This window comes from Dermochelys coriacea, chromosome 15 (assembly GCF_009764565.3).
Source record: "Dermochelys coriacea isolate rDerCor1 chromosome 15, rDerCor1.pri.v4, whole genome shotgun sequence".
NCBI classification, from domain to species: Eukaryota; Metazoa; Chordata; order Testudines; family Dermochelyidae; genus Dermochelys; species Dermochelys coriacea.
In genome coordinates, this window is record NC_050082.1 from 30,409,601 (window position 1) to 30,433,680 (window position 24,080).

At 43.8% G+C, this 24,080-nt stretch overlaps 1 protein-coding gene across 1 annotated transcript in view; it reads left to right on the forward strand.

Moving 5' to 3' along the window:
- Nucleotides 1–24,080, forward strand: part of MYO18B (myosin XVIIIB) — a 212,892-nt gene that overhangs the window by 126,073 nt on the left and 62,739 nt on the right. The window contains exons 33-36 of the mRNA XM_043498239.1: nt 2,597–2,749; nt 21,215–21,328; nt 21,859–21,975; nt 23,234–23,317. Of these exons, the coding sequence (XP_043354174.1) occupies nt 2,597–2,749; nt 21,215–21,328; nt 21,859–21,975; nt 23,234–23,317 (468 nt within the window). The remainder of the gene's footprint in view (nt 1–2,596; nt 2,750–21,214; nt 21,329–21,858; nt 21,976–23,233; nt 23,318–24,080) is intronic.

A 24,080-nucleotide genomic window follows, 5' to 3' on the forward strand; every position in this document is an offset into this window, starting at 1 on the left:
TATTAGTCAGCTTTTCTGGCCCTGATTGCAAGTGAAAAGGCACTGATGACAGGGGGCAGGCAAAGACTGGCATTCTCTGTGCACTGAGAATGGCAAAGTCAATAAACCCAATTTGTATTTATGACACAGAATTCATCTGCTGTGGCAGATGAGCGCTGAGAAAGGACAAAAACAGTACAGTGCAGCATCCAGGAAATAGCCTGCCTGTGTGGGGAGGGGCGGGGAGAGAGAATGGGAGAAAAGCACATCTGCTCTGCTTTAGAGTTATTAGCGCTATAGTCTGATTTGCAGTGGACAGTAAGCTGCAGACCTTCTTATCAAACAGCTGAAAGCCAATTAAGGAAGCGAAGACACCACCAGGTTTTTCAGGTTATGGAAAAATGCCAAGCAGCTTTAAAACAGGTTCCAAGGTCAAGTCTGCGTAATGAATTTTAACCAGTGAACAGATGATAGGAAACTAGATCTGATAGAAACTAGAGAAGATACATAAAGGAATATTTAGAAGCACAGAGTGCAAGTGCTGTTGTATTCCAATTCATATGAAATCAAACACTGAAACCATGTCCTTGTTTGCTGGGTTTTTTTTTTCTAATTCTCTTATCTTGTGTCCGTGGATACTCACAAATTCATTTGGATATAGAATATTTTAAACTCACTTTCTCTTTCCCTTCTTTAAAGGGCTTCAGGGTAATACACTGGCACAAAATTAACTGGTGAGGAGCCCCCATAATAACACAAACCTCTATCTACAGAGCAAGGGACACAACTCAAACTGAAAAGGAGTACTTGTGGCACCTTAGAGACTAACAAATTTATGAGAGCATAAGCTTTCGTGAGCTACAGCTCACTTCATCCGATGAAGTGAGCTGTAGCTCATGAAAGCTTATGCTCTCATAAATTTGTTAGTCTCTAAGGTGCCACAAGTACTCCTTTTCTTTTTGCGAATACAGACTAACACGGCTGCTACTCTGAAACTCAAACTGAATAACTGTCATTTGCAAAGAGTCCTTTCGCTATAAAAACAGATGCTCTGCATTAGCGCTGTGGGAATAATTCATACTGAACATTTATTTGGTGGGGTTTTTCCCTGTTTTTTTTTTTCTGATGTGGAATTTTCCAGATAAAATTGTATGTTTTCTTGATTTTTTTTCATTCTTCAATAACTTGTGATAACTTTTTAATTTAAGCTGTTCAATATTTGAAATTTGAGATGTTGCTTAATCATGATTGGGTCATAAAGCACAGTGGATAGTTTCTGTTCCCTGATTGGATGAGTGTAATCCTAGTAACCAGGTTTTAGGTGTGAATGCCTGTAGAAATCAGAGATTCAATTTCCATGAGTCTCCATGTTAGTAATTCTCAACTGCACCAATATTAACAGAAGGCCAGTGTGCAAGGGGCTGAGATCCGGGCAAGGCCAATCCATTTCAACATTCAAACCAGGATTTGCAGGACTTTCCCTTCACTATTGTTGGAATTCACCCCTCATGCTGGCACAAAGCCTTGCAGAGAGGCTGCATGGATGATTTGCAGCCTGGCTTATGGGGTGGGGGTGGGGGGAATTCACCTTCCAGCTGGTTCATGTTCCACGGGTGTAAAGCCTGAATGGTCAAATCTGCAGTAATGACAGTGACAATGAAAAATACATTTTACGGTCCTCCATGATCCCAGACTGATATTCTGCTGCGTTGCTGTCTTGTTCTTCCTCGAGCCATGCTGGTTTTTTCTGTATTAGTATCCTTGGTAACAATGTTTTCTAGCACTGAGAGTGGGATAATGTTGCTGAAGGACTCTTCCTACTGCAGAGGAGCGATAGCTTGTTCCTGGTGCAGGGTTTACTCCAATGTTTGTCTGTGTAGGAAGCAGGGCATTGGAGAGCAGCACCTGGTGTTTCAGATCTGCGAGCTCTAAGTGAGGGCAAGGGTTATAGCCATCTTTTGATGGGCGAGCAGTTCAGCATGCAAAGCCTGTCACATTCCGATGGAAGATACCCATAGAGCTTTCGCTGGCATCTGTCACTGCTGAGTGGGGTCAACAGTAAAGATGAAATCACTTAAGGGAGGCGAGATGGTGGATAAAGTCTGGACTCGCTGTGGATCTCAATAACCACTGTGCACACGTGTTATATATAGGGAATACCATAGAATAAAGAAATTTTAAAGCACCTGGATCCTAGACTTTGTCATTAGTTATTCATTTGAACTGTTGGATCACTACAGAAAGTTTCTTTACTGCTCCTTTTAAATCTAGTGTTTGACTGGAGACTGAGGCAGACTGCATCTCTGTATGAACAAGATGCTAACAGAAACTAGATCTGGTCACAAATTTTCTAATGCAACAGTTTTCTATTGGGAAATGTAATTTCATCAAACTCAAAACGTTTTGTGAGGGCAAGTTGATTTTGACAACGTTTTGTTGAACAAAATGTTGAAGTGAAACATTTCAATAGTCCCAGTTTGAAATGTTCCTGAGATTTGGCTCCATGGGAAATTTTGAAATGTCACCTTTTCATTTGATTCAAAATAAAAAACCCTGAAAAGTTGGAATTTCCTGCGGAATGGGGGACTGGCTCTAATGAAAACCTTTCTGCCCCCAGATTGGTCATCGGGACTTAGACGTAGAGAAGCGGCTTCGGCGGGACCTGAAGAGGACACACGCTCTACTTGCAGATGTGCAGCTCCTGCTGGTGACAGCGGGAGAGCCCAGTCCATCTGTCAGCAAAGAGGAGCTTGAGAAAGTTCGCAGTCAGGTCAGAGACCCTTAGACACATTTGGTTTTCTTTTCTTTTCATTTGGCACTTCTCTCTTTGTTATGCTGGGATGCTGGAAATGCTCTAGCACCTCTACATGCACAGAAATAAGACACTTGTTACAGGCCTATCCCAAATACATGATGACATCACTACACCCAACTGACCAAGCAGTCATGGACCCTCTTCTGAAAACATGCGCAGACATGCATACCAATTGGCCAGTGCCCTGTCTTAATGATTTTGGTATGCATTAATCAGGGCTAGGAAAAAACAAGCTCCAGCTCCAGCAGGATTAGACTTTTGTAGAGTCATTAATGGAGTTATATCCCAGCTGTTTTTCCATAGACATGCACCCTACTGAACCTGTTAATTCTGATATTTTACAGCTCCCCTTAGTATCTAAAATCTTGTGACTTGTATATTCTTGGCCTCCCTGCTTTCAAACTGAGGTAGCAGAAGTAAGAAAGGGAGCTGGAATTGTGCTCCAAAAAGTAATGTTTTGTTACTAGGAGTTTAATAACAAAAGCAAAACTAGGAGTGCAGTTGCTGTCTCCTCAGGTTCTGTTTTCTGCCATGAGCTCTAGAGGAAAGATGGGAAGTATGTTTGCATGTCAGACACAGAGTGAGCTCCAGCCAAATTCTTAAAAAGAAAAGGAGGACTTGTGGCACCTTAGAGACTAACAAATTTATTAGAGCATAAGCTTTCGTGAGCTACAGCTCACTTCATCGGAAAGTGCTGTACCTTTTACTTTCGGAGAGATCTCCCTGCTGAAACTAAAGTATCCTCTGTGATTGGCCCTCTAAGAGAGCATCTTTAAAGGCAGTGTGCAGGTTTTTCACAAGCGCCCCTCAAAACCCTCAGTAAAACAAACCTCTCTCAGCTTCAGAAAATCTCTGGGCTTGAAACTCCTTTTCCATCTCTCTCCCATCTGAAATAATACAAGCTGTCCCATGCTTCTTGGACTCACTCTGTGGGCACTTACAATTCAAATCAATAGGCATGAGGGTGACTTTAAATAATGGGGCACTTCTGATTTTAGGGTTCCTACTCATGGTTCTCATGAGGGGCCCAATCCAAAGCCCATAGAAGTCAGTGGAATGACTGTCAAAGGGCTCCAGCTCACACCCAGTGCCTGGATTTGGTTCTGTGGGATTTCCAAAGTAAAGAAAGAATCTAGTCAATTCCACAGTCATTCACTCTGTCTCTCAACACTTACTAGTTACTAGTCACATCTACAACAGAAAAAATTGTGAAGAAATAGAAAACTCATTGAAATCAGCCTGAGAACAGCTTCCAGCTAACTTCATTCACCATGCACAAGATGGAGGCTAATGGCTGTTTTAGGCTGTCCATCATCTGTCTAATGAACAGCGCTATCCTGACACAGCAAAGCCTTTCTAGCATTTCCCAGGGACATGATTTATTTACCTGACCCAAAGTGAAACTGCAAGATTATATGAGGCAAGACATTTTTACAGAACTTTCCTTGTTAATTGTGCAGCAATATAACAGCAGCCTCAGCACACATGCCTGAGCACAAAGACAGTTTCTCTCAGACCTTTTCTCCCCTCTCCAGCGCAGACTGGCACCTTGTCTTGGGAACAACGGGTATCTAAGTAAGGTAACTACAATTAAATAAAATGTTCCATCTTTCTTTTTACAGCCCATGTTAATTACCTTCTCCTCAATGTGTTTTCTACCTTTCTTGCAAATGAAATCCCTTTTCATATCTGTTGTCATGGAAATGATTATAAGTATTGTGTGTTGTATTATAATCTGTGCAAGGATCAGAGTTAATTTACTTCTGTTTTAAGCACAGACATCCTGCATTCCATAGCTAACGTAGAGCAGAACAGAGGTTAAATATACACACACACACACCTTTATTCATTTTTGACGGCTTCAAAGAATTGAAAATGGTGGTGAGGGGGAAGAGAATGAAAGGATGGATAAGAGTCTTTCTAACAAACTGCACCCAAGGTCTGTGAGCAGAGTCTGAACGCTGGACCTCTAGCACTGAAAGCATTAACTTCGACTACAGAAACTCAAGGAGTAGCTCTTTTACCTGGTGGCCGTAGTAGATTCTTATCCTCTATAGAGACTATCCACTGGAAGGGAATATGACACACTCAGCCTGTGTGCTGCAGCTCTGCAATGATATAGGGGTTGCTGCTTTTGATAATTTGATCTCATTGTTATAGAAATGGAAAAGACCTGTTAGGTCATCTAGTCCAGATGCTGCAGCCAGAGCAAACCTGTTTCCTATAGTGCATTGGATAACGTGTGCCCAGTATCTTTTTAAAGGTTCCAAGTGATGGGGTTTTCACCACTTCTCCAGGGAGACTATTTCCCCATGCTCACAAATCTCCCCGTGAGGAAGTTCTTCTTGAGGTGCTGCTCCCATTTCCCCAGGCTCATTCCTAGCCACTCCCCTGGTTATGTGAAGCTTAGAGCCCCCTGGGGTGTGTGGCTGATGGAGAGAGAGACAGAGAGGAGGCTCCTCATCCCAGAAAAAAATTAAAAGCCAGATGGAGCAGCCCACTAGCCCGTAGAGTACTCTGCTTATGTGGGTGTGACTTTTGGCATCTGTCTCTCTTGGTGTAGCTGCACCCAAGGAGCAGATGCAGAGCAAGTGCCCTGGATGTTCTGCTCTTTCAGAGGTGTCTGCTTGCCATGCCGAGAGGCTGGAGCAGTTAGTGCAAGGAGTTGGGAGACAGCTTGAGAAAATGGCAGATCCGAGTGAATGGGCTGGTGTGAAAAGCCTTAGCACCCTTGCTAGACTGCTTGACTATACCGGTAAGAAGATAACGGCTTTCTGGCCTTGTGCAATCATTGGAGACAATGGAAATGCCATTGGAAGTGCATTGGCTTCAACGCCAAAAAACCCAACTAAGCAGGTATAACAAGTTGTGCCGTTTGGGCGTGGAACCTCACACTAACTATTGCCTGCGCTGTATTGGTATCTATTCAAGAAAACAATGCAGAAAGGAGAGACAAGAGAATAATGATGATTTAATGACACCAGTCTTCAGAAGCCATTTAGTAATTAATCCATGCTGTACATTTCCACTGGAAACAGACTAAGCTGGAGACATAAGCAATTCCAGCAACATACATACATAATTGAGCTAATAGTTCTGCATAAATAACATCTGTGAGCTGCAGCTGTTTCCACCTGGCACTGGGGGAAATAGAAGGGGGTCTTGGTTTAAAGTGGTTCTCTGTTTGCTGAAGAGAAGCATCTCTAATAAAGCAACTCATCAATTTCTGGTCAGCAGCAGGGAGCAGAGTGAGCATCAGCGGAATGATTTCTAGTGGTACTCAGTTTCCCCACTATATCCTGCTCCATGGGTGATGGTACTAGCCGCGATCCACTTATCATGGGGTTTGGGAGGACACAGGTGGAGTTTGAAATGATGCCCACAGGGGCTTGAGACTGTGAAAAGCCCACGCCAGTTGATGCTGAATCAGAAAAGCCAACGGAAGCTCTGCCCATATTATTCAGCACCTCTTTCTTTTTTTGACCTGGAAGGTCCTTGTTTTAGCTGACAAAGGGGATTAGAAACAGTTGAGAGAAATGCCCCCTGTGAGCAGTTGTGCTGACCCTGTGCTCTGCATGCCTGAGTTACTGTGCTAGCTGTGTGAGTTACAGCAGTTAAGACATGTCTCTTGGTTAAAGATCAAATATCCCCCAAGCTTCTTCAGCATGTCTGGGAGACAAGCCTGGGACTCTCCCCACTCTTCTGGTGTGCAGTGTCTTTTCTAGTCTTCCTAATTGCTCTTTACTATTGGTGCCTTTTGTCTTGGAAATAACTATGGAGCATGCTGCTCAGCTCTGTCTTCCAGGGTTCATCTCTGTGGATTGCACACGAGACCTCCCGCTTTGTGAGCATAACCTCTATCCTTGCAGTGAAGGGGGGAGTCCATTACCTCCTATTGATAGTAGCCTTTTGGAGCGGGTGGACACATAACACATACTGAGCCAATGGGTCCCGCACACATTCATCCCAATCCTAATTCCCCAGAATACCCTTAGTTAGAGTATCAACCTAGAGATACCCATCTTTACCGTTCTTCGGAGTGACTGGCCTCTGGATACAGCTCTGCTTCGCTCGCACTGTACAGCCTGCACACTATCCATCAGCATCACTCGTTATTGTACAGCCCCCAGACGTGTGCTGGCTGCCCTGCAGCAAGGGGAAGGAGGCACAATCCCTGCCTCACACAAGCCAATGTTTGGACATGGTTTGGGGGCCGATAGTCTGTGGCTGGTTGGTGAATCTAACTAGTGTTAACTACCAGTGATAGGAAAACCTGCTCTCCTTTTTGCAGCCTGCCCTGCCCTTGGCATTTTCAGTGTGGGTGACCTGAGGCACCTCGAGTCACAGTAGTAACAAACCACTAAAAAAAAATTGCTATCCAGTGCATAGAAATTCTCTTTCTTTCCTATGTCTATATGGACCCAATGCTGCTGGAGGTGGGGCAGGGTGGGGTGGGGGTAAATGTTTGGCTGATGCTGATTATTAAAATATGAGTGTTCATGATTTTTAATGTTTCATGAAATTTGCCCTGAAAAACAAAGCTTTCCCCTATTAAAAAACAAGCCGTAACAGTGTGCTTCTCCTAACGCTACATCAGAGCCTCCCTTGGTGGGGAATGTCGTCCTGCCCTCTTTTTGCTGGTCCCCGCACCTTGCCCCTCCTCACAGGGGTTAATGGTGGCAGGCTATCAAATTAGTGGCAGCCCTGAACGGCAGCTAATAGTCTTCAGGGCCTATATGTTTTCTTCCCCGTGTGCACACATGCGGCTGCTCTCACTCAGACGTACATTAATTCTGTCACATCATTTATTGATCCCAAGATGCAGCTGTTTCTTTTGGATTTGTGGGGAAAGGGCTGGCTGCTAGTTTCAGAAATATTCAACCAGCTGCTCATTTCCACGTAAAACAGAATAAAAGATGAAAAGTAACATAGGCGCTCAGGGAATGTGGTGATTGGAGAAGGTGCTGAGGCATAAACAAACAGAACTGGAGGAGACCTATGGCTCTTTACACATGTGCTGTCATGTTCTCGCACCCATATTTGCCAAGGAACCCTGGGAAAATGCACACATGCCTGACCCTATGCTGTGACAGTCCTACACTCTTAATCAGGGATTGTCAATGGCCAGTAATTTTAGATACATCTTACTTAGTACGCAGCCATACTCTGAAGTGAGAGATACTAATTGCATTGTGGACAGAGCAGTTAATACAGAATGAAGCACTTTCCCCACAAAATTAGCTGGGTCTGTCCTGCACAGAATGTTAACAAAGTAAAGCTCCTTTGAGTATTGTTCTTCTCATGTTGTATCATAAATGAATCCAGTCTTTGCTTTCCATGCCTCTCAGTCCTTTCTGAAGGCAAGCTGTATTGACGGTCTAATCTGTCCTGCTTTAGGCACTCAGGATTCCTGTTGATTGCAAAGGGGACAGTGTGGTTTCCTCGCTTGGTCGTACAAAGTGCTCAGGCTGACACAGCACAGCCTGGCACTGGTGTTCATTAAGACTGGCGTTGATTTCTCGCCAAAAGAAGTACTTCAGAGTGGCAGCTGGAAAGAGTTTGTAAGGAGTTGCCATCTGTGGGTTAGCTCTCGCGGTACGTGATATTGTTCACTTAGGAGGAAATCACATGAATGCAAAGTGCTCTTGAATCAATGGCTGCAGATCAGATATAGCTGCTCTGCTCAGGAAAACTCATTGTTCAATATTCTCAATGGATCCCTTTCTTTTAACTAATAAGTTCTCTCCCCCAGACATTCACAAGCTATTTTTCCATCATTTTTCCCCGTTGTAACACCATATTTAAAAATGAATCCCTAGTAATCTCTTATATCCACTTCAGTGGATGGTCATTCAGTGATGGTCATTCACTTGCTTCCCCCGCCCTCACCTCTAGTGTTCTTAATTGGGTAATTTGTCACCATTTTGACAAAGACTTATATATAGCATTTTAAAGAATGAATCACAGTAACCTGAGTAACTGACCCTTACACAGAATCCTTTCACGTGTGGAGGGAATAAATAACCAGGCAAAAATGGAGATTGCTGACTGCGAGAGGGACTGAAATGTGCCACTTAACTCTTTATTTGGGCATAATTGTTATACCACCCCTTCAAATAAATCGATTCAGTATTACCCTGGTGGAGGGGTTCTCATGAAGTAGATAAATATATCATATATAGCTGGTTAAACCCAGGATTCCTTCCAATCCTTTAATTTAAGTAATGACATTTAAAACCACCAGTAAATAAGAAAAGATGCAGTGATATTAAGGGCATGTAAGAAAACTGTATTTCTGAATGAAAGGGTTTTTAGTACAAAGAATATGCCTGCTAGACAATACAGTAGCGACTGGTTGGGATTTATGGATTCGTTGAGGGAGTAGGAAATGCTAATGTTTATATCAACGCTTCAACAAACCCCAGGGACTCACTCTTCAATTCAGAAGTAATATCTGCACCCAGGATCACCTACAGACCGTTGCTTATACTCTGATGGCCACTGGCAACTGACAGATAATTACATGAAGTACCTTTGAACTGTGAAAATACCTTTGGCTCAGTGGGAATACAAAGCACAAAGAAAGGACGAGAAGAGTCCCGTGTAAGAATTCTACAAGGCATCCTCAGGGACAAACCAGGCACCTTTTAGCTTGACAGGATTATGTGACAGTGATGGATTGACAATGAAGACATTGCGCTAACCTCCCACTGTGCCCAGGGAGACTCTTCAGCTTTCTCCAAATGGAACTGAGAGGGCAGAAGAGTTAAACTATCAGTGTATGTGAGCTATTTCAAACTTGCAAAGGACTTACCTTTGCTGAAGCAGCTGGAAGCTGTTTTTCTTATTGAAGCATCAAACTGGATATGGAAGGACTCCGTGGTGTACACTTGGGGTGGAACGTGATGGATGGAGTTTTCTAAGTTCCATTCAGTGTTATGAAAGGAGGATGGTTGGTAGAAGTTATGCAGCGGCTGGGGAGAAGTATGTCTACCAGAGTCAAGGGGTCCTTGCTATTCTGGACCAGAGAGGAAGAGCCAGACATAACCGTCTGCTCTAATACTGTCAGTGCAGTGTTTCCTGGTTTTTTTTGTGCTGCTGAGCTAGTTTTTACAGTGTACCAGTCGGTAGCTCCCACCTCTCCTTCTACTGGCAGTAGAACTTGGGCTGTGCCAAACAACCTTCACCTACTGCCAAGAGAACTTCACCCTCCAATGGGGGTTGGCACTTGCAATACAGAATGGGGGGTGGCCAATAGTGATGCATCTTGGCCTCGTTAAGATGAGGAAGGGAATCCCAGAGTATGTCAAGGTTCCTTCCCCACTCTGAACTCTAGGGTACAGATGTGGGGACTTGCATGAAAGGCCCTCTAAGCTTATTTTTACCAGCTTAGGTTAAAAACTTCCCCAAGGTACAAAACTTTTCCTTGTCCTTGAACCGTATGCTGCCACCACCAAGCGTGTTAAACAAAGACCAGGAAAAGAGCCCACTTGGAGACGTCTTCCCCCCAAATATCCCCCCAAGACCTACACCCCCTTTCCTGAAAATCCAGAAGTTCAAGTATTTGGGAGCCATTCTCATGAATGTGCAGAGACCTTTCCGGCTATTGATGCAGATACAGTCCTCCTGCGATAGCTGGTCTCTTAGGGTTTGCATCATGGCCCCTTTTCATTGTTTGCCTTTACTTTAGGGGCTGGTGCCTGCCCTGGAGACTAATGTTCTTGAGCGAGAGACTTGATTCTGTGAATATTGACTCCTTAATGTGCTGATAACACTGTGAGGCAATGCATGTATTAAAACAGCCGCATGATTACCCCTTTCCTCAGATTTCTAATGTCATGCATTACAAGGCTTTTGAAATCTAATAAATTCTATGACCAGCTCCACAAATCACTGGTAGAACAAAAACTTGGGGAAAAAATGCAATATTTTAGCAAAACCTGCATGGTCTTGGAGTGTAGTTTGGTGTCTTAATAAGTCTGAAGCATCCATTTTACACAGGTATTTAACAGATGGCTTAGCATAGCAAACTAATGTTATTCATCAGTTCATACATAATGCATTTGTGATGGGAATTTCAATTTACTTTCCCCAAGTGGGAAAATTCCATTACAGAGAGAACAAGGGAGCTGGGTATTTAATGAGAGACAGTGGAGACAGTCGAGTTCAGATAAAACGAAATCTATGTTCATAACCTGAATTCAGGATGGGGAGGAAGCCTTCTGGAGAATTTCTAACCTATTTAATTTGCCCTGGGGTTGGACACGTCCAGCAAATCAGAACCTGTGAAAGCTGAAATGCCATTAGAAACACCACTGCCTCCTTTAGGCGGGGTAGTAGGGCAAGAGAAAGCAAGCCTGAAATACGGGACAAGAAGAGGTTGTGGAGGAAGAAGAATGAAGGAAAGCCAGACCTCTGTGAAAGAGCAAGTTAATAACAATGAACAGAAGACCAGGAAATACACCTCAGCAGCCCAGTTGCCAGAAAAGTGTAACACGGACATTGTATGGGCCAGCAGACACAGGGAAATCATGCTGCCCAAGGCAATGTCTTCATGGAGTTTGAGGACTTTCCCATGGAAATCGGGGTGACTTCACGAAAAGTGCTGACGTGTGTCTGTGAGTGCTGAGATTGTGTTTGAACATCACATGCTGTCACAGGGGTGAGCCATCTTCTGCCTGTGAGATCTTCCAGGGCACACCCGGCACTACAGGAAGAATGGTCTGTCAGGAGTGCAGAGATCAATAAGACACACGTACACCATGGTTTTAGAGAGAGAGGAAGAATACCTCCTATTGCTACCATGAAATACTTCTTGCCCCTCCCTAGGAACTTAAGGACTCCACACTGTCGCATCATCTCCTGTTCCCATCAGCTTGCTTTACTGTACACTTAGAGGCAGGAGAATGAAGCATGAAGTAGGAATGGCATGTTTTGCACAGTAGAGGCGAAGAGCTGTCATGGCGAGCTCCAGACACACAGCACAGACACAGGGAATGTAATGCGCATGCAGCCCTAGTACAGGAACTTGGTCTGTAACCAATGAACAACCCCCACGTCCCGATGCTGGGTCATCCATGGCACAATTTCAGATGTTTCTATTTTCTAAAGAAATTAGTGCTATACCCTAGGCATCTTGGTACTTCCATCCCTGAACTGAAACTCATTAGAATATGGAACCTCTTATTATGCCATGAATATGTTATAACAATGTTAAAGGAATGCCAGGAGGAATGGGCTGGATACGTACGCATTCTCTTGTGCAAAGGAGAGCCAAGCATCTGAAAAAAGGAATTCCTTTCGGAGAACATAATCTCTATAGCAGAAACACAAGTACACCAAACCTGTATTAGAATAATAGAATCATAGAATATCAGGGTTGGAAGGGACCTCAGGAGGTCATCTAGTCCAACCCCCTGCTCAAAGCAGGACCAATCCCCAACTAAATCATCCTAGCCAGGACTTTGTCAAGCCTGACCTTTAAAACTTCTAAGGAAGGAGATTCCACCACCTCCCTAAGTAACGCATTCCAGTGTTTCTTCACCCTCCTAGTGAAAAAGTTTTTCCTAATATCCAACCTAAACCTCCCCCACTGCAACTTGAGACCATTACTCCTTGTTCTGTCATCTGCTACCACTGAGAACAGTCTAGATCCATCCTCTTTGGAACCCCCCTTCAAGTAGTTGAAAGCAGCTATCAAATCCCCCCTCATTCTTCTTTTCCGCAGACTAAACAATCCCAGTTCCCTCAGCCTCTCCTCATAAGTCATGTGTTCCAGTCCCCTAATCATTTTTGTTGCCCTCCGCTGGACGCTTTCCAATTTTTCCACATCCTTCTTGTAGTGTGGGGCCCAAAACTGGACACAGTACTCCAGATGAGGCTTCACCAATGTCGAATAGAGGAGAACGATCACGTCCCTCGATCTGCTGGCAATGCCCCTACTTATACATCCCAAAATGCCATTGACCTTCTTGGCAACAAGGGCACACTGTTGACTCATATCCAGCTTCTCGTCCACTGTAACCCCTAAGTCCTTTTCTGCAGAACTGCTGCGGAGCCATTCGGTCCCTAGTCTGTAGCAGTGCATGGGATTCTTCCATCCTAAGTGCAGGACTCTGCACTTGTCCTTGTTGAACCTCATCAGATTTCTTTTGGCTCAATCCTCTAATTTGTCTAGGGCCCTCTGTATCCTATCTCTACCCTCCAGCATATCTACCTCTCCTCCCAGTTTAGTGTCATCTGCAAACTTGCTGAGGGTGCAATCCACACCATCCTCCAGATCATTTATGAAGATATTGAACAAAACCGGCCCGAGGACCGACCCTTGGGGCACTCCGCTTGATACCGGCTGCCAACTAGACATGGAGCCATTGATCACTGCAGGGAGCCGTTGAGCACGACAATCTAGCCAACTTTCTATCCACCTTATAGTCTATTCATCCAGCCCATACTTCTTTAACTTGCTGGCAAGAATACTGTGGGAGACAGTATCAAAAGCTTTGCTAAAGTCAAGGAACAACACGTCCACTGCTTTCCCCTCATCCACAGAGCCAGTTATCTCATTGTGGAAGGCAATTAGATTAGTCAGGCATGACTTGCGCTTGGTGAATCCATGCTGACTGTTCCTGATCACGATCCCTCTCCTCTAAGTGCTTCAGAATTGATTCCTTGAGGACCTGCTCCATGATTTTTCCAGAGACTGAGGTGAGGCTGACTGGCCTGTAGTTCCCAGGATCCTCCGCCTTCCCTTTTTTAAAGATGGGCACTACATTAGCCTTTTTCTAGTCGTCCGGGACTTCCCCCGGTCGCCATGAGTTTTCAAAGATAATGGCCAATGGCTCTGCAATCACATCCGCCAACTCCTTTAGTACTCTCGGATGCAGCGCATCCGGCCCCATGGACTTGTGCTCGTCCAGCTTTTCTAAATAGTCCCGAACCACTTTTTTCTCCACAGAGGACAGGTCACCTCCTCCCCATGCTGTGCTGCCCAGTACAGTAGTCTGGGAGCTGACCTTGTTTGTGAAGACAGAGGCAAAAAAAGCATTGAGTACATTAGCTTTTTCCACATCCTCTGTCACTAGGTTGCCTCCCCCATTCAGTAAGGGGCCCACACTTTCCTTGACTTTCTTCTTGTTGCTAACATACCTGAAGAAACCCTTCTTGTTACTCTTAACATCTCTTGCTAGCTGCACCTCTAGGTGTGATTTGGCCTTCCTGATTTCACTCCTGCATGCCCGAGCAATATTTTTATACTCTTCCCTGGTCATTTGTCCAATCTTCCACTTCTTGTAAGCTTCTTTTTTGTGTTTAAGATCAGCAAGGATTTCACTGTTAAGCCAAGCTGGTCGCCTGCCATATTTGCTATTCTTTCTACACATCGGGATGGTTTGTCCCTGTAACCTCATTAAGGATTCTTTAAAATACAAGATTTCAGAGTAGCAGCTGTGTTAGTCTGTATTCGCAAAAAAAAAAAAAGAGGAGTACTTGTGGCACCTTAGAGACTAACAAATTTATTTGAGCATAAGCTTTCGTGAGCTACAGCTCACTTCATCGGATGCATTTGGTGGAAAAACACCAAAGTACCAAGTACTCCTTTTTTTTTTTTTTTTTTTTTTTTTTAAATACAACCAGCTCTCCTGGACTCCTTTCCCCCTCATGTTATTCTCCCAGGGGATCCTGCCCATCAGTTCCCTGAGGGAGTCAAAGTCTGCTTTTCTGAAGTCCAGGGTCCGTATTCTGCTGCTCTCCTTTCTTCCCTGTGTCAGGATCCTGAACTCGACCATCTCATGGTCACTGCCTCCCAGGTTCCCATCCACTTTTGCTTCCCCTACTAATTCTTCCTGATTTGTGAGCAGCAGGTCAAGAAGAGCTCTGCCCCTTGTTGGTTCCTCCAGCACTTACACCAGGAAATTGTCCCCTACACTTTCCAAAAACTTCCTGGATTATCTGTGCACCGCTGTATTGCTCTCCCAGCAGATATCAGGGTGATTGAAGTCTCCCATGAGAACCAGAGCCTGTGATCTAGTAACTTCCGTGAGTTGCTGGAAGAAAGCCTCGTCCACCTCATCCCCCTGGTCCGGTGATCTATAGCAGACTCCCACCACAACATCACCCTTGTTGCTCACACTTCTAAACTTAATCCAGAAACTCTCAGGTTTTTCTGCAGTTTCATAGTGGAGCTCTGAGCAGTCATACTGCTCCCTTACATACTATGCAACTCCCCCACCTTTTCTGCCCTGCCTGTCCTTCCTGAACAGTTTATATCCATCCATGACAGTACTCCAGTCATGTGAGTTATCCCACCAAGTCTCTGTTATTCCAATCACATCATAATTCCTTGACTGTGCCAGGACTTCAGTTCTCCCTGCTTGTTTCCCAGGCTTCTTGCATTTGTGTATAGGCACTTGAGATAACTTGCCAATCATCCCTCTTTCTCAGTATGAGGCAGGAGCCCTCCCCTCTTGCGCGCTCCTGCTTATGCTTTCTCCCGGTATTCCACTTCCCCACGTACCTCAGGGCTTTGGTCTCCTTCCCCCAGTGAACCTAGTTTAAAGCCCTCCTCACTAAGTTAGCCAGCCTGCTTGCGAAGATGCTCTTCCCTCACTTCGTTCGGTGGAGCCTATCTCTGCCTAGCACTCCTCCTTTTTGGAACACCATCCCATGGTCAAAGAATCCAAAGCCTTCTCTCCGACACCACCTGTGTAGCCATTCATTGACTTCCACAATTCATAGATTCATAGATACTAAGGTCAGACGGGACCATTCTGATCATCTAGTCCGACCTCCTGCACAGCGCAGGCCACAGAATGTCACCCACCCACTCCTACAAAAAACCTCACCTATGTCTGAGCTATTGAAGTACTTAAATCATGCTTTAAAGACTTCAAGGAGCAGAGAAGCCTCCCTCAAGTCACCTATGCCCCATGCTACAGAGGAAGGCGAAAAACCTCCAGGGCCTCTCCAATCTGCCCTGGAGGAAAATTCCTTCCCGACCCCAAATATGGCGATCAGCTAAACCCTGAGCATATGGGCAAGATTGACCAGCCAGATACTACAGAAAATTCTTTCCTGGGTAACTCAGATCCCATCCATCTAATATCCCATCTCAGGGGATTAGTCCTATTTACCCTGAATATTTAAAGATCAATTACTTACCAAAATCCCATTATCCCATCATACCATCTCCTCCATAACCTTATCGAGTAGAATCTTAAAACCAGATAGATCTTTTGCCCCCACTGCTTCCCTTGGAAGGCTATTCCAAAACTTCACTCCTCTGATGGTTAGAAACCTTCGTCTAATTTCAAGTCTAAACTTCCTGGTGGCCAGTTTATACCCATTTGTTCTTGTGTCCACATTGGTGCTGAGCTGAAATAATTCCTCTCCCTCTCCTGTATTTATCCCTCTGATATATTTATAGAGAGCAATCATATCTCCCCTCAACCTTCTTTTAGTTAGGCTAAACAAGCCAAGCTCCTTAAGTCTCCTTTCATAAGACAAGTTTTCCATTCCTCGGATCATCCTAGTAGCCCTTCTCTGTACCTGCTCCAGTTTGAATTCATCCTTTTTAAACATGGGAGACCAGAACTGCACACAGTGTTGTAGGTGAGGTCTCACTAGTGCCTTGTATAATGGTACTAAAACCTCCTTATCCCTACTGGAAATGCCTCTCCTGATGCATCCCAAAACTGCATTAGCTTTTTTCACAGCCATATCACATTGGCAGCTCATAGTCATCCTATGCTCAACCAATACTCCAAGGTCCTTCTCCTCTTCCGTTGCTTCTAATTGATGCGTCCCCAACTTATAACTAAAATTCTTGTTATTAATCCCTAAATGCATAACCTTACACTTCTCACTATTAAATTTCATCCTATTACTATTACTCCAGTTTACAAGGTCATCCAGATCCTCCTGTATAATATCCCGATCCTTCTCTGAATTGGCAATACCTCCCAGCTTTGTATTATCTGCAAACTTTATTAGCACACTCCCACTTTTTGTGTTAATTCGACGGTCTACCCAGGCCTTTTCCTTCCACAGAGAGGATGGACGAGAAGACCACTTGCGCCTCAAACTCCTTTATCCTTCTTCCCAGAGCCACGTAGTCTGCAGTGATCCACTCAAGGTCATTCTTGGCAGTATCATTGGTGCCCACGTGGAGAAGCAGGAAGGGGTAGCGATCCGAGGGCTTGATGAGTCTCGGCAGTCTCTCTGTCACATCGTGAATTCTAGCTCCTTTAATCCTAGCTTACTTTCATCCAGACTTCTGATCTTTGATTTTTTTTTTTGGTAGTACAAATAGTAATTGAAATGTGAAATGAATGATGTTTAACTCCTTCCAGGGTCCTTCACTTAGGTAATTTCAGTAATTTATTGCCCAAGCTGTATGCAAAATGTAGACACTATCTTGAGTTGTGGGGGAAAGGAAATTCACAGAGCCTCACTGAGAGACTACCTCAGCAATAACTCTTTGCAGACACGTGCTTGGACTGATTGTAGACTCCTAGACATTTCATCAAATTGGACTGACTTTAGACACGGGAATATTGTTTGAATAAGAGTTTCACAGGACTTGAACCAGGAAATGCCTGGACCGCTCATTTCCTGTTGTATTTCTAGCTGATATACATGCCTGGAGGGAATCCCAAGGAAGTATTTTTATTTTACTGGAATGATAAAGATGTTAGGGCTGCGACAGTAAAGGATTTGGTCAGTGTCCCAGCATGGTGGGCTGTATCACTTCATAAAAGTGTCAGCCCAGCCCTTTCAATAGGAAGGGAGACTTGGTGAGCTCTATTTACAGCACTTCACACAGAAGGAAAGAATCAGCTGGAGATGACTGATTTTATATGAATGTGGTGACCCTGAAGCACCAGAAATTGAGATTTTGAAGGCAGGAAAATGCCTGGCCAAATCTGTTGATGAAATTCCAGGGCTGAGTGTACCCCATCAAGACTGCAACAGCAATGCCAGCACCAAAAACTGGCGAACCATCTGGTCCCCTACTTGAAATGTCTCCTGAAAACCCACCTCTGCAGTGATGCCCACTGGAAATGCACCAATCAATGATGGCTTCAGGGGGCAGATAGGGAAAGCTGAGAGTTATTGTTGGTTTTGCAGTAGGACTTGGTGCCCAGTCAAGTATCAGAGATACAAAGACACTCGCTGCCCCAGAGAGCTGTGAATCTAGGTGTGTGCCAGATGCAATGCATAGATGAAACAGAAAAAGGGATGTGTGGAGGGGAAGAAGATGGCTTTGTGCCACAAGCACACCTCTCTGCTCAGTTACTTTTTTTAATAAAAACTATACTTCAAAAATGCAAATGTGTATCGAAATTTTACCCCTCTTCCCCATCCTCCTCCTCTCACTTGCCTTCTCATTGCAGTCTCCTTGAGGTATGGACTGTGTCTTCCTAGGTCTTAGTATAAAGAGTCCTGAATCCTGATTGAGGTCTCTAGACACCATTGCAGTGTGTATCATAAAATTAACAATAATGTGGTACCCCAAAAGGGAAAAGAGATGAAGGTTTTTTGATTTCAATGGGGAGAAAGCTAAGCAGGTGATGCATGTTAGCAGCACTATTAGAGATTAACACAATATTCTGGATACCTTTGGATTTGCTATGGCTTTAAGTAGTAGGAGTTCAACCTTGCATTTGCAAGTAGGGGAGGAGGGTTTTTTTCAGGTTGAAGGAGCTAGAAATAGGAGGAAAGGGATGCAATTAAGTAAATGAAAATGTAGAATGAATATCAGGACCATGAGTCCCCTCTGAGTGTGGAAATGTTGGTGGAATCTCAGCGCCTGGGATGCTGAAAACAAGACTGAACATGGCATCAAAGCATTCAGGATTATGGCGGAAGGAACAGTCCTTCAGCAGGGGGATGAACTGAATAAACTGATAGATGAGTTTCATCATTAATTTCCTTTGCATCTCACAAGCAGTTTAAATCCAGGCCTGCAGAGTTTATGAATTACTGTGACACCTGGCTGCTGCAACCTGTCAAGACATTTGCATCTCTCAGATTCATTCTGAAAGCTCAGGGGTCTATTCAATCAACACTTCTCTGGCATAGGCAGATCCTAATGGTTTGATGTGGTATTTCTAGGGGCCCAGTAGACATAATAAAGAAACTTCCAGTGTGTGTGGGTACTCTTCTGAATGCATTTCACACTCTGTGCAAATATCGCATGGACTTGATCCCACGGGAAGACAAGAAGCCGCTATGAAAATCATAATGCAAGATTGGTGCTATGGGTGCCCCCAGACAGTGGAATAGCACTGACCGACAATGCACTGCCGTTTCATCTCACTATGTTGCAGCATGTTCGAAATCACGCTGTTGCTAGTTATATGAAAAGAATCAGAGACTTTAAGGAGAGGGAACAACAACTGACATTCAATTTCCTCTGAAGATTAGGCCCCAAGGAAGCAAATTACCTATTTCTGCCTTCAATCACTTTTCCAAGTATGTCTCAATCACCCAGGATTATTGAGCAAAACGAACTGAGAAAAGCTGTAGTCCCAATACTTTATAATTCTCCTTTTTGTGTTAGAAGAAGAAAAAAAATTAAAACATTTTTTCATTTTGAAAAAATCAGGATGTTTCTCTTTCTTTAGCTATTATAAAAACATTAGCTCCTGGCACATGAGTTCTCATGCATTAAACACGGTGGTGTTACGTCAGTACTAGAAAGAGGAAATGCCAAAGGAAGCCTATCTGTATCAGGAAAAACAAGAAGAAAAGGAGTACTTGTGGCACCTTAGAGACTAACAAATTTATTAGAGCATAAGCTTTCGTGAGCTACAGCTCACTTCATCGGATGCTTCAGTAGGTGGTGCTCTTATCTCTGAAACAGTGTTGAAGCAAGGCCTCTGCATATGCTAGGGGAACACTGATATAGGAACTACCCCATCTTTTGGAGGAGATCCAGACTGCTGCTGCCATAAGAAATCCCATGGTATTTTTTACAATAATTTTCGTGTTAACTGATCTGAATAGGGCCATCACTGTGCATTTAATACATTCTGCCCTTCTACAGTTTCATCTGTGGTATGAATTGGGATGTTATTTTTCTTCCCTTCCTTTCCTATGCTGTTGGGTGGTGGTATCATTCATTGTTCCTAGCTGCTGTGGTTCTGCCCACAGTATCATATTTGTAGATATATTTTCATAAAACAGGTGCTAGGTTCCGACTGGATCGGTGGAAGGCGAGTCGGATCAAACATGGTTACATAGTAGCTTCCTCTTCGCTGCAGAAGACAAGTATGGTCATGCCAAACTCCACTTCTTGACAGCTGAACTAAAACAATGAGCACATGTATGTGTGGACAGAGAGGATGGGCTTTTCAAAAGCTCTCAGTATTGAATTAACTCTGCTGACATTGAAGTCAATAGTAAAACTCCTACTGACTTCAAAGGAAGCAGAGTTAAGTCAATGATACCCTTTCAAATCCAAGCTGGAGTGTGCCACTGACTGAACATGGCATTAGTATTTCCAAAAACATTTCCAGAAGAATCCGCCAATGTCAGTGCCAAATGGTAGGATCAGCCAAGCCAGAGAACGCAGCAAAGGTCAGGAAGGTGCATGCAGCAGGAGACAATCTCTTTAGACACAAAATAAGAAAAGAAACAAAAGGAAAAAAGAAAGAAAGAAAACCCAAACATAAAAGGTGACAGGGAAGCTGGACTTTACCCTTACTGTACTGGGAGCTGGTCATACACTCTGCCCTGAACTGCAATTGTCTTTTGAAAGATTTTAGAATGACATTATGTCTTCCAGATTTGTGTAGCACATTTAAGATCATTGTGGTTTTAATAGCTGAGCAATAAAAATCATGAGCAAATTAGCATTTTTAAATGTGATCTTTCCTGTGTATTTGCAAATGCAATTTACGCTACATGAAAAGCCCATTTGCATACTCCAAATCATGAATTGCTCTAATCACAAATTACATGTAATTCACATAATTTTGCAAATTAATGATCCCAGCTCTACCTTACTACACAACTGCAGAGACAGACAGTAGAATTTCAATATGAGGCGCTTGCTTCACTATGCAGCGAGATGGGGATTTATTTTAAGGCTTTCCATTTATGAAGGGAATTGAATGACACCTGAAGCAAGTGGTACTGCCGAGACAGAGTAGCATCACACGTTATTTTGGAGTCTTATTTCATGGCACTATAACCAATAGAAAGGAGCTGTTTTTAGTGTAAAATAGAAACTGAATGCCTCAAGGACCCACATAAATTTTAAAAGGCTGGAGTTACAGTGTATTCGATGGGTGAAAACGCTCTGGGAGTAGAATGTAAATAAACACTGCTGTGCAGCGAGAGGGGAAGACCGATCAGTGAAATGACGTCTGGCTGTCAGTGCCATCTGATGTAATTAGGGTCTTCCTCAATTCGTCACAGTGGGAAGAAAGCGAAGCCCAGTGTGTAGAGGCGCAGAAGTCCCAGACCGGGATGGCTCTGGAGCTGGAGAACCTACACGTGGAGCTGGAGACGATCAGCAGGAACAAGAATTTGGTACGTGCCCTGAATAACAGACATTACTGAAACTGCTTGTTACCCACCCAGCGCCCCAGGGCACTATGGTGCTTTTGGATAGTTTTACATGTTTTATGGACTTCGTTATTTAGACTCCGAGAGACTCGGAGCTTGGATTTGCAAATGTCGTTTACTTGTAAATTACTTCAAATTGTCCGACCTTTCAGGGGGACCCAGCCCAGGGGCCTTTACTGTCTCCTGGGACATGTAAAAGTGGCGCAAATTATCCAGAACACACAACATACCCTAAGCTGTCTGCAGAGATGTGGTGAACACCATTAAAGGCTTTTTTGCCTCTCCCTGCCAGCATTAGAAGCACACGAACTTTCAACATTTGAGTGGAAATGGAAAAGGCCTTTAGTGAAGTGCCACCATTGAATGCAGCACGCCTGCATGTGAGGCAGAGAATTACAGCACTAAAAACCCACCACTACCACCGGCAGTACTTGGAACTTGTCTGCACCCTGGTGTAATTTCTGAGTGAGCAGCACCCTGTTTGTTCTCCGCAGGTTGATGAGCAGCTATATCAGCTGCAGCACGAGAAAGCTGATCTCCTGAAACGCATTGATGAGGACCAGGAGGATCTGAACGAACTTATGACAAAGCACAAGGCTCTGATTGCACAGGTAAAGCGTGCGATGAGGAGGAAATGTATGTGCATAAATACACACAGGCACATCGGGTGAAAAAGGGATTGCTAGAAAGATATCCAGAGGGCATCATGGCTTCACACCACAAAGGAGGGTTAGAAAGATAACATGTAACCTGCTGGAATTGCATAGACATATTGCTAATACTTTTCAAACAAGTAATTCTAATAATTCTAATGAGCAGTGTGAACATGCGTACCCAGACACACATGCACACGGAGAGTCATTCCAATATGGTTTGCACCAGCTAGTTGATACCTCTCCTGAAATCATGGTTTTTAATAGAAATGGCAGCTAGGGATCCTTTATCAAGTGTTAAACCTTGGGTGTCTATGCAAGTAATCAAAATAACACTTCAAATCCATCCATAAAAGTTGCTGATTAGAAGAACAAACTGGCTCGTAGTTTGTTGGTCATGAAATTATTACTTTTTTTACCATGAAAAATGTCAACAAAAATGAAAATATTCAGGTTTCCATTGAAAACCTCAACACTGATGGTTTTTCTCCAGTTTTCAGTAGCCAAACTGCAAAGTTATTTAAAACTGAAAAAGTTTAAAATTGAAAAGGTTGTTTTCCATTTTCACTGGAAATTGTGTGATTTTCACTGAAAAAATTTTGTGGAAAAATTTCCATTTAAAAAAAATTGCAGAAAAAAAATTTCAAAGAAAAATGTTGACAAGCTGTGTTTGGAGGTCCTTTCTGGGGTCCTCAGCCTTTGACCCAGGAGAGATTGGAAGAGGACATTGATGCTTTGAGGTTACTGGCTATGTGCTGGGAGTCTGTATGGCTATTTGAATAGCTTAAACATATTTTGACAGCACCAGTGATCTGACCTGTCTCAGCGTAGAAAAGATCAGAGACTTCAAAGGTATAGAAGGGGCCCCATTTTGCCAGAGGTCCAGTATTTTCCAGAAATTTCCTGGACCATGAAAGGTCCATAGTAGCTTTGTGGGAGGAAAAAGACTAAGGACTTACAGAATCAGCATTTGGGGATGACCCTGGTGATGTCATGGCTGATCAGCTCTGCAAAGAGCTGTCCCCAGAAGCTGAGAAATCGGGTGAGCTCAGTAGATTTATGCTTGGTTAATTCAGGACAGGAGCAGCTGCCAATTCAGATGTACTAGAAATTGCCTTTCCCTTGCCAGTCTTCAAAACAGAACTTCCTTGTGCATTTCCAGTTCTGCTCCAAGTTCTTTGTTTTTTCGCTATTGTTGGGGTTTCTGTTTTCATAGTCTGCAGTGGACATTACTCAGATTCGAGAGCTACAGACGCAGCTGGAGGAAGTGAAGAAAGAGAAACAAAGTCTTCAAGAGAAAGTAAGTCTTCCCCCTTCCCTTTAAGGCTCAAAATATCTGGCAATAAGGTACATCTGCCCAGTTACTAACTCAGACCTGGAGCAGACAGGCAATGAAGGGCTTCAAGAATCACTCTGTCCTTTGGCATCTCATTGCCAATCCCGCTATTGCCATAGATCACAGGACTTAGTGATTCAGAGGACTTAGTGAGTATCAGAGGGGTAGCTGTGTTAGTCTGTATCCATAAAAACTTAGCGAGATACTCCGATCCCCTGGAATACACCCATACATAGGCATGTATAAGAATCCACTGAAGTTCTGAGGGTCAGTCCTGAAATATAGGCTCTTTGGTGAGCTCATGTCCTTGGGGTGAATTCAAATGAAATGTTTACTTGCTTATTATCAGGAAATATCTCCTCTGTACAATACCATGGTCCCACTCCTCTTCATAACACACTGTCTACATCTGTAAGAGCAATAAAACAAGCACAAATGTAAAAGCCTCCTTTTAGCTGCTGTAAACACTGCTTAGTATTGACTTTCCTCAGGGCAAAGCTGGGAAACTGGGTCAAACTGCATGTTCAGGAAATCTATGGAAACCTGCAAGTGAACTTTCCTTGGGACTGGGAAAATTCACACTTGAAAGGTTTTTTGAGAGCTGCAGAATTTACTGCACATCCTCTTTGCTGTTGCAGTTTCTTGAGTTGTGATGTTCTCTGTGCAAGATCACAAGCCAGCTTTGTGCTGGGCACCACACCAGGGACAGAGGGAATATACCTCCTTC